Below are 11,395 nucleotides of genomic sequence, written 5' to 3' on the forward strand. Positions count from 1 at the left end.
ACAGGAAGGAGGCAGAGCAAAGAGATATCACTTTGACTTACACAGAGTGCCTTTTAGCCTACTATAATGGGGATGCAACGCTGATATAATTTTGGGGGGGCATTGTAGCGTTTTATATAACAAAATAAATAAAAATTCCGACATTTAACACAATGCATCTTTAGGTAAATTTGTAAAATCCTCTAACTGGGCTAGCAGTCTGCTTCGCTGTTTGCATAGGAAATTGTCACTGCAGACATCTCCATCTAGCCCTGTGCTATAATTGAAATGGCGCGTTTAGCTGGAGGCAGGTTGTGAGGGCGCTTTCTGCAATAGCAGAATGCATGTCGATAGACGTCATTTGGTTTTAATGGCCTACAGGACATTTGGCGTTACTACTGGAGACATTAGTGGAGAAGGGACAGGGGAAAATCGCCGCATGAAAAGTATCCAAGGAAATCTACATATGATTATTTTATTGACACTTTGTCAACAAGTTACTAGTGTGCCTTGATAATAGCTGTAAGTACACGACTAGGGAAGCGTGCCCTGTTTTACTTATTTAACTGGACAATGGAAATGTATGCCTAGCTGGAAATGCCTGGGGGATTTTTACATCAGACGAAATGACAATGATTAAAATCTGCTTTTTTCCTGCTCTAAATATATTGAGCGACGTGACACTTGCTTGATACTGAATAGCACTTAACCGTTACCCCCTGCACACCAGAACGTTAAACCGTTATAGGGGCTGGTCTATTTATATGTTTTACCGGAAAATACGAAAAACCTAGCATTAATTAATATATCTGGTCATAGACATCATTTTTGTAAAAGGGAGAGAGTATCAGTTTTTCGTTTTTAAAATCTGACTGGGTGCGAGTAGAGTAGAGCTAATTGTAGCCTAATCCTTGCCCCAGAGGCGTTTGGGCAGCCCGGAGCAAGAATTCATTTTTAGCGCTGCTCTGTTATTTAGAGACAGGATTATTGGCTTTCTTCTCATAACAGACTGGCAGTTTCATTTATTAAGCAAAAAGACACTCAAGAAGCTAAAATACGAAGCAGGATTTGACCGACTCAATTTTTAAGTGTATACAAATAAGAACCGAAAGGGGAAAGGAGAGGTCTCTTCTATGTATAAGGTAAGAACGCTGCTTTGCTTCTTCCTGTGCCGCTTTTGTGGACAGAGCTTGGTCTGAGCAAGTCAGCCAGCATCAGCTATAGATCTTTAAAGCCACAGCGACCCTTCTTTTTAATCAATGTAGCTTTCACTGTTAGATTCACATGCTTTAGAACAGTTTGTGGATACAGTGTTGGCAGTTTCGTTCCAAAGGAGCGGATTCTACTTGAGGAATGCTTGGGTCAGCTATTGGATGGCACTCTAGTTATACGAAACTCCGGGCATGTGAAAAAGGGGAACGCAGTCATCAGCTGGGACTGATAGATACTGGAACGGATTCCCTCGGACTCCTACGATGTTTGAAACGGTATGACTAAATTCATATTAAGATACGGCATTTCCTCATGGTATGATAGCCTACAGCATCAGCGAACAAACTATACTCAACACCAGGTAATTTGGAATAACTTCACTTGTAGTAGGGCTATGTTTTGTCCAGTCTGGGAAAGGTGTGAATGTTTGTCTAGGCTGTTGTCTTTCTCTTGTTGTGTATTGAAGCCGTTGGCATATTTACGCATTCATTTTACGCATTGTTCGCTTTTGAATCAAACGTCTCTGAATCTTAATTTCATGATGGTAGAAATGAGTAAGACGCCATATTGTGCATCTGGTAGAAGTAGGCTATCCGTGCGCATCAATGTAAACTATTCAAGAGGGCAAAAGTGGATACTCTATGGATCTCTGCGACTGTGCATGTTCTTTTTGGCTATTTTATTTTATAACAATTATGGACATTCTGATCTTTACTTTGTACAATTGTCAAATATATTTATTTGGTACACCATTGCCCACAGTGAAACCCAACTCTTGTGAACGTTTCAAACCCGCTTATTGGCTATAGTTACTACAGCTGGAATGTTGGTCAATAGGAAACTATTATAACACAAAGTCAGGGAACAGACATCAGTTGATCTCATTCAAACGAGTCAATGGTAATAGTTCCGGTATTTGTCTTTTTTTATGTGAGAACTCTTGTGAGACTATAAGGGCATCGAGTTTATTGGCTTATAGCCTTTTAATAATGATCATCTTTACCCCCATATTGATCATATAATAACAATATGCTTTCCAATATTTCACGTTACCCTCCACTTCTTCAACTCCTCCCATCTTAACCCTGTGTGTGTGTGTGTGTCTCATATCTGGTATATATTCCCCCAACAATATTATCGGTATTGGTTACTGTGGCCCATGGCTAAATGAAGAGGTGGGATAGCCTCATACGCCAAAAACTTCTTAAGTCTTTTGAAGTTTTTCTTTCACTGGGGCCTGAAATGTATCATCCAGCGTCGTATTAAATGATCATTATTCCTGAAGGCTTGGTGGTGTATCCAGCGAGGCGGGCAACACCCTGGAACATTCTGTAGTCTTCAACAACACTTTGTGCCCCAGGGCATCTCGCCTGGAGCAAAGGGCTGAATGAGCCCTAACAACTGTCTTCTGTTTACCTTTTATGGTTAAAATTCAAAGCTTAGTAAATGTGCTCTTGCATGGAAGAACAAGTTGATGAAATGCCTTTCTTTCAAGTTATAATAATTTAGTTTATTCCAGCGACCCGCCATTTTTGCAGACATGATGGATATATATTTTTTCATGAAACCACATCCTAATGTAAGTTCCTTGACATTTTCTAACTATATCTGTTTCCAATGAAACTGACTCTGATATTAATTAAACGTTTGTGAGTTGAGATGTTGGGATTTAATTGACAGGCATGTGCGTAATTTTCGCAAAATGCAAAGTAAATCCCCATAGGAAAACATGTACTTTTGATCAATCTTGATTAAATTCGATTGTAGTGATTGGTTGTAAGCAAACTTGAGGAACTATGATCCCCAACACCCACATGTCTGTTTAATAGCCTACATCATTGTTTAACCCAACTCCGACGCGCTGTATCCATGCGCCTCGGACTGCACTGTGGCCTGAAGCACGCCAACCCAGTGTATGCTACCTGGATGTTACGAAGGGGTGTAACGAAGGGGCTCTGGAATAGTTTGGGAGGGATTCATGTAATGGAAAGTTGACATTCATGAAGTGGTCATATGTTTCTCATGCCTTCCATCCAACATACCCAATATTCACACCAGCCTGAGGACTTGCATCCTTTCTCAGTTGAACATGTGGCAAAAGCGTGCCCGCTTTTCTAAAAGGTCATTGGAAGATTCCGAGCAATTAATTAAAACTCCTGACCTTGTAAATGTACATTAATTTTCATGACAGATATTATATAGAGTTATTAAGTAGTTTGTCTTCACATCTTGATTGGTCCTGTTATGTTTTATTGTGTTAGATACATATAATTGCCCTTGACTCATATGATACGAGATTATATTTTTGATGCACCAGTAACTTTTTTATTACATTTCCATGTATAGGACATTATTGTGTGGGGTTCAAATAAAGAAACAACACAACAGTCTTGTAAGGGGTGAATGTTTTCTTATGTGTGGTTCAGGAACAGAGTTCAGTGAGAACAAATGCCCTGGATTCTGTATTCTCAGATTGGTGGTTGGTGTGTCTGGGCATATCACGTCTAACACATAACACGACCTTTAATTAGAATATTGCAGTTTGTTTTATCCCCCTAGAGGCTGACACCTAGCATTCCTCTTTCTGGAGCCGTAATAATCATCCTCCTATCCTGCCCCCCGGGGTTGAATGAAAAGATGCAAACATACTTCATTAGAACGGTGGCAATAATTTGTAAGCTAAATATGCGAGCAGACAGACATGGAAGTGATCTGATAAGGCTCAGGATCGCACTGGTGGAAGATACAGACTTTCTGAGACCCGAGTAATTTATGATGTCTATGGCTTTTCCATTTACTTGTTTTCAGGAAGGAAGAAGCATGTCACGACTGTCTTTGACCCGGTCCCCGGTATCTCCTATGTCCACACAAGGAATCCCTCTACCGGCTCAACTGACAAAGTCGAATGCTCCGGTTCACATTGACGTCGGGGGACACATGTATACTAGTAGCCTGGCTACTCTCACCAAATACCCAGACTCAAGGTAAGGAACCGGATATTCTCATTCAATAAGTGAAATGTGTTTGTCTCGTTTATTATCCACAGTGCCAAGATGTGCCACCCAAGGTGCTTTTGTTGTAGGATTCATTTTTAACATTTTTTTTATATAGGAGTGTAGCCTACTGATACATATTGTATTTGAAGTTGTCTCCCACCATAAACTTAAATAAGTAATTGTACTCAGTTACACTTTTGATTGGACATGATGCTCAAAACCCCTCATTACAAGTGTTTGATATCAGTGATATACTTGATTGGTTTAATGATTGTTTCTCTCTAGTTTGATATGGTATATTGGATAGCCTAACCTCCATATGGCCTCATTTGAATTGTATTTGATTATAATATGTTTATTACACATGGAAATGTGTTAATTGCCGTTGCTGACTCTTTCATTCACTGAAATTATGCTACAGGTTTATGCACGTTAATTGTACATTATGGAGAGGGAAAATGTCAGCTGTTATTTCACCATTATTGTAACATAACCAATTTATCTAAAAACATCTCTAATCCATGTCCAAATGATTTGCAACTAAAAACCAGCCATGCAACTTTATAGTAAAGCTAATAGTTAATGCTGAAGTTAGTTCATGCTCTCTATAGAAATGACCCATTATGTTATATATTCCATGAGCTACATGCTCAAGACAATTGCTATTACTTGAAGCCAGAGTTTCAGCTAAGCCAAGGTAAACATACATCAGTTTGTAGGAAGATCTAAGGAAATGCTTAGAGGAAATGTATCAACATAAGTCTTGGATATTCACACAGCTCTGACAGGAAATCACTGTCAGCTACTTTGTTTTCTATGTCCCTAAACCAGCATGATTTATCTTGTGAGAAAATCTTCATGCCTATAATAGGCCATTGTTTATCCTTAGTATTATAATGTCATGTCTGTCATTGCTATAAGCTGTGTTTGGTTCATTTAAGAGGGTTGGACAGCAAGACAGGACCAGACACTGCAGGTACACAATACCTGAGTGAACATTTTTGTTATTACTAGCATTATGTGCATATTACCCACCGTTTTATGACATTAGAATTAGAATTTCAGTAAATCAATAGTTGATATATTTGGATGACTTTCCAGATGTTCAAATACAGGTTGTTTCATATACACTCACTGTACCACAACACATATTCCCTGGATGTACATGAACCAAATGATACCGTGTTGTGTTACACTTATGTCTATACTATTTATCATGTAACTTTTACACCACCATGTACCTCACACAGTGGCGGTCGGTGCCGTTTAAGACGAGGGACGACGTTTTTTTTAATGAGCATGCCCTTATTTCTGTTACAGCATATTGGATGACTGCCATTCATATTCCATTCACCCAATTCAATGTAACAGCGATAGGTTTAGGCTACAACATGATACTCAAATTTCCCTATACCAATCATGAGGTTGCTATAACAGCCTATGAATGAACGTTTATAACGTTGGTGCACACAGGTCGAGAGAAAAATTTGAGGCGACAGACAATGACCCTTTCAATATATCTAGCTGATCTAGGGTGTAATCATTAGTCCAACAGTTGCAAACAAGAGTTTCTGTTGGACAAATTCAGGTATGTTTATCCCCGTTTTGTTTTTCAACAGAATCCGCAGAATGAATACACTTCTGATCATGTGTAAACAGTTCACTTTCATAGCAGGCAGATTGTATTCCTTCTCACATCGATGCAGACTCCTCCTCTTATCTTTTCCCTTCGCTTGTGGACTTCAATGCACAACACATCAGCTGTATGTGACCAGGCAAAAAACCTTTGCATGCCAAACCATATCATAACCGCTACACACAGCCTACATTGTTGATAAAAACAAAAAAAGGAAATTCACTGATGATGGCCCTTCCCTTCCTCCTCTGAGGAGCCTTCACTGACCTCACATGATGATATTGCATAATGATGTTACACATTGCATAGACATTATACACAAGGGTGAAAAGCCATACAAATGTAACAAACATGCTGTATAGTAGGGAGCTCAGAAGCAGTGCTTTTACAGTAAGAGTAAAGACAGGATACCACTGTGTATGTGAGAGCCAGTGTCTCTATCTCTCTCTCTCTCTCTCTCTCTCTCTCTCTCTCTCTCTCCCTCTCTCTCTCTCTCTCTCTCTATCTCTCTCTCTTTCTCTCTCTCTCTCTCTCTCTCTCTCTCTCTCTCTCTCTCCCTCCCTCCCTCCCTCCCTCCCTCCCTCGTCAGTGTTCCTCACAGTCTGCCTCAGGGGTGCACTTTCCTCTGGAGCCAGTGGAGGAGGAGCCCTCTTGTGTGAATTAGGATAATGGCTGACAGAAAGCAAAACAATTACACTGCAATAGCCAGACTTATATGCAGTCTTTTTAGAGGACATCCGGTGTGGTGTGCATGGAGGAGTCTAGTCCTAGTCCGCCATCCATGATCCACTGAATCTTGACAATTAAAGAACAAGGTTCAAAGAATTGTAAGTTGATGATTACTTTTAATAGATTGCTGCGTTAATAATGCAGAGTGCGTAGAGAAACTTAGTCTAGTAACTAATGTCTGGGTATTCATCTTCCTCTGTACAGACTGCAGTAAGGGACAGAGGTCATCAAACATTGATACCCGCTCTGGGGAGTTCACAGTTAAGGAGATAAGCTTCAGAGCTCCATTCTACTGAGGCTGAGGAAAGTAAACGAGAAGAATATTACACAGACAAGGAAACTATTTTGAAATAACCCTTGACACAAGTTATTACTTATTTTGATAATTCATCTGGTTTCCATTATCTATGAGCGATGGCATATAGCATATAATATAGCATAAAAACCAAAAATCACCATGGGTATTCAAACCAGCAACCTTTCAGTTACTGGCCCAACGCTCTAACTACTAAGCTACATGCAGCCACCCCTGGTACTGTCTACTATGTCAGGGGTTCTCCAGCATTTGGGCTCCCCCCACACTCCTCTTGTTGGCGGAGAGAGCATTTTGCCGCTATAAACCACAATTTCTTGCAATTCTAGACATTTTGCCATGTCTCATGTGTATTCATATAGTATTTGAGTGACTCAAACATCACAACAATATCTATGGGCAAACAAACCTAGCTAAAAACCTTTAGCTGACATGGGCTAGTTGATCTGGGCATTTCTGACAAGTTATAAATAGCTCTCTAAAGTATACAATGGGTGACATGACAAGAGGAATACTGATGTTGCATGATTGCACCTTGTGCATTCTACAATTTTCTTTTTTTTAAGAGGGGGGGGGGTGGACCCCACAGTTTGAAAACCACTGTAGTGTGCTACTATACCACTTATTCTACATTCACTCAATATACCACTCTCCAAGCGCACTATTACTCCCCTTTATGAATGTCTTTTACACATGAACAACATCATTCATTAAAGTTTGAAATAGGTAAGAGTTCAGTAATGTTTGAACCTTCAATTTTAATCTCTGTGTACACTTGACAATGGGCATCCCTACCCATTTGTAAATCTATTCACACAGCCAGTGTACTGGCCTTGAAGTTGGGCTTGATACATTCATCCAAACACACTCTGGGCATTTGTTTTCACAGACATATGTAAGATGTCCTGCAATGTATGTCAAAATTCATTGGGAATCTATTGAAAACAGCTCAGGTCTTTCATTTTGGAGAGAGTGAAAAGCTGCACTTGTCTTGACCCACCCACATCCCTAGCCATGAGTTTCAGACTCTAAACTGTTAGTCTGACATGTGTAGGTCCATGAGATGTCTACCTACCGCCTGTGCACCCACGCTGCCACTACTCAGCACCGCTGGGATGTGAGATCAGAGATGCTCCAGTCCTTCACAAACTCCCACTCTGCCCTTCTCTCTCTCTCTCTCTCTCTCCCTCTCTCTCTCCCCCTCTCTCTCTCTCTCTCTCGCTCTCTCTCCCTCTCTCTCTCCCCCTCTCTCTCTCTATCTCCCTCTCTCTCCCCCTCTCTCTCTCGCTCTCTCTCTCTCTCTCTCTCTCTCTCTCTCTCTCTCTCTCTCTCTCTCTCTCTCTCAGGCAGGCAGGATGGTGTATAGCTCTCTACCTGTCTGACATGACAGAAACAAAGCTGGGTGAGTGCGGGGGTCCGTCTTTCAGGTGCGGAGGGCCCCCAATCTGTGATTTACCAAAAGGAAACACTGAGACTGAGGGAGATACAGAAAGGGAGAGAGGGAAAAAGAAAGAAAAGAAAAACAGGCAGCATTTTAATTGCTTTTTAAAAAAAAAAAGTGGAGATGAAAAACAGAGTTAGCCTGGAGGGGTATGGTGAAATTCTAGCTGGAAGAATTGCAAGACCATATGAGAAAGGAACACCTCGGGCATAACAGGGAGATGAGTATTGGTTTTTTATAAAGCATTTTGCATCGATTTTCAGAGAGAAAGGGAGAAAGAGAGAGGGAAAAGATGGAGAGAGAGAAAGAGAGAGAGAAGGGGAGGGAAAGTGAGTGGAGAGAAAGAGAGGGAGAGCATCTTTGAACTGGCTCTCTTTATACAGTTAACAGGAAAGGAAAAACATGGCAAATTCTACATGATAGGATTCAGTCTATACCTGATGAAGCCCTTTGATACAGTCACTGTGTGCGTCTTTACAAAGCAAAGGATTGTAAGGGAAAGTCAATGCAATTCGCTTTAGAGATTTAAACTATAAAGTCAAAACTGCAAAATGGTCCCGTGTGGCTCAGTTGGTAGAACATGGTGCTTTGCAATGTTGGAGTTGTGGGTTTGATTCTCACGGGGGACCCGTATGAAAATGCATGTACTCACTAACTGTAAGTTGCTCTGGATAAGAGTGTCTGCTAAATGACTCAAATGTAATACAGCTCTGTGTGTAGATTCCCATAGCATCTCTCTTTCTTGTGTTATGCCTTATAACAGGATTTAACAGTCACTGGGCAAAAGCAGCTTGTGAGAATGAGACTTTCTGGTGATCTTCTTTGTGGTTTAACTGTACTCAGCTGACCTAAAAGCTGTTAGCATGATTAAAGAGCTGATTACATCAGAACGATGATAACAGAGAAGCCTTCTCTCTGCCAAGAGCTGTTTCTGGGAGAGAGGAGGGAAATGTTTCAGTCAAACCATTTTAAAGGTTTCTCCAACCTGGACTGCCACTTCTACAGAAAACTGTTGAGTGACACATACAAATACTTAAGTAAAACAGCGATAGAGACACCATGTCAATCATGTCTCTAATAATGACCAACATAAAAGTCCTATTTCTCTTCCTTCCAGGTCTTTAGCTATTATCACCTAGTGCAGATCTGAGGTGAAATGAATGAACTAATGGTTGAGAGCTACAGTAGCTAATGATGTATGATCTTAATTTGGGCCAGTTTGCTACATCAGGAAAAGAATCCTACAGCAACAGGAAATGTAAATTTGTATGTGGATTATAATTAAGGTATTTTTTTGTAAGGGAAAATCAAGTCTAAAATTTAAAAGTGGACATTACAAACTTCAGAAGCCTTTGTAAATGTCAAATACACTACACATTTTTAATTTCCTGCAAAGTCCTCTTGCAACAGGGTGATCAAATTAAGATCTTACATCTGGACCTCGACAACCTCACAAGAGATGAGAGAAATGTGTAGTTGTCCAACCATATCTCAAGGCATCTTATCGACAGTATATGGTGGGTGAAAGCTAACAGATTACTGCATTTTCCAGTGTTAGCCAGGCTCCTTATTCACTCCTGGTTACATTTCGAGAGGCCGACTATGGATGGATGCTTGGCAATCTACAGGTGTCTTATTACTTAGAAGTTATGTCCATAATTCATGGAATTTCCCTCTGTTGTTCTGCATTCTAATGGAAAATCTGCGTCAGTTATTTTAGAGAAATTACTTTTTGAGTGAATATTTGTTTTCATTTGTTTTCAAAGATGAACCAAATCAATACATAATTCAATAGAACATTTGTATTCAAAACACAAATAGGTATCAGAGCATCATGGATTCAAATGCTATAGAGAAACATATATCATATTTCATTGTAGCAAACCCCAGTTAAATGTTTTATTTACCCTTTAGTAATAGAGCTTTAAACTGAACCCATAACATTAATATCTGTAAGTACCAGCTGAGACACTGTATGTTGTCCTAATCACACAGCAGAAGGGACACTTCAAACAGGCCTGGAACACAGGAAATGTGCCTTAAGCCCCTTGTTTCAACCAGGATGCTAATACATTTCAGACTTAGAGCTAATAAAATGGAAAAAATAAATGGAGGGTAATTGTTTCATAGATTTGAAGGCAGCCGCTCAACTCAACCTCATTCCATTATATGTGTGTGTTTCAATTTCCAGAATCAGCCGTCTGTTTAATGGCACAGAGCCCATCGTGCTGGACAGCTTGAAGCAGCACTACTTCATCGACAGGGATGGAGAAATATTCCGTTACATTCTCAGCTTCCTCAGGACCTGCAAACTGCTTCTCCCAGATGACTTCAAGGTACATGATGATTTGTATTTGCACACCATAGCATCATGTGTACAGTATCTGCGCCGTATGAACTCACACAGTGTAGAAATATACAAAGGATAGATGATTGATTCAAAGTTTGATCTTCCCTCTCATCTGAGAGGAATGTCCAACATGTTAGTTTTAGCTGTCTATCAATTTATATTATAAACATTATTTAGCATTACTTTCACATTCTATAAGTCAATATCAGCAGTCATTTGTTTTATTACTAAAACATTGGAAATCTAATCGAATTAATCCCCACCGATTTATCATTAAAGTGATGCTTTGAAGCTATTGAATAATTTCAGCCAGTCTTTCTCCCTTTGCAAATTATTCTATATATATTTTTAATACAATTTGTACAATATATTACAATTTGTAAGTGCTTAAGATCCCAGACTGAACATTTAATATACAGTGGAGGAAAGGTGAAAATTCTGTCTAAAACATAATATAGTTCTGTGATGTGAACAAAGCCCAGGGCTGTTGTTTCTCACAAAAAAAAAAAGATTTCTATAGAGGTGAGGCCAGGTGAAACAGGCTGTATAGCCCCTGTTCCACTTGTTCCAGTCTGACAGTACCACCCAGTCTCCCAGCCACTGCTTCTCTCTCTGCTCTCAATAAAGTGCCATGACAGTTTAAAGGAACTGGGCTTGGGAGGGAAGTAGGAATACTAGAGGAGGCGAGAATAATGTGGTCTTGATTCTGACAGAGGGGAATGTGTGGGGAGGGAGTGTA

General features: G+C 40.0%; 1 protein-coding gene across 6 annotated transcripts in view; it reads left to right on the top strand.

Annotated features, from left to right (window-relative positions):
• The window catches only part of LOC110526583 (BTB/POZ domain-containing protein kctd15), a 28,972-nt gene continuing 17,577 nt past the window's right edge, over positions 1-11,395 (top strand). The window contains exons 1-3 of one of the 6 annotated variants that reach the window (XM_021607677.3): positions 1-1,121; positions 4,000-4,175; positions 10,498-10,642. In XM_021607677.3, coding sequence (XP_021463352.1) covers positions 1,113-1,121; positions 4,000-4,175; positions 10,498-10,642 — 330 coding nt within the window. In that variant the 5' untranslated portion in view covers positions 1-1,112. Of the gene's footprint in view, positions 2,771-3,999; positions 4,176-6,756; positions 8,268-10,497; positions 10,643-11,395 lie in introns of those variants that run through there. The other 5 variants (XM_021607678.3, XM_090238862.1, XM_021607676.3 and 2 more) reach the window with 5 other exon arrangements.

Source organism: Oncorhynchus mykiss, chromosome 6 (genome assembly GCF_057628025.1).
Source record: "Oncorhynchus mykiss isolate SJ-2025 chromosome 6, ASM5762802v1, whole genome shotgun sequence".
Lineage (NCBI taxonomy): Eukaryota > Metazoa > Chordata > Actinopteri > Salmoniformes > Salmonidae > Oncorhynchus > Oncorhynchus mykiss.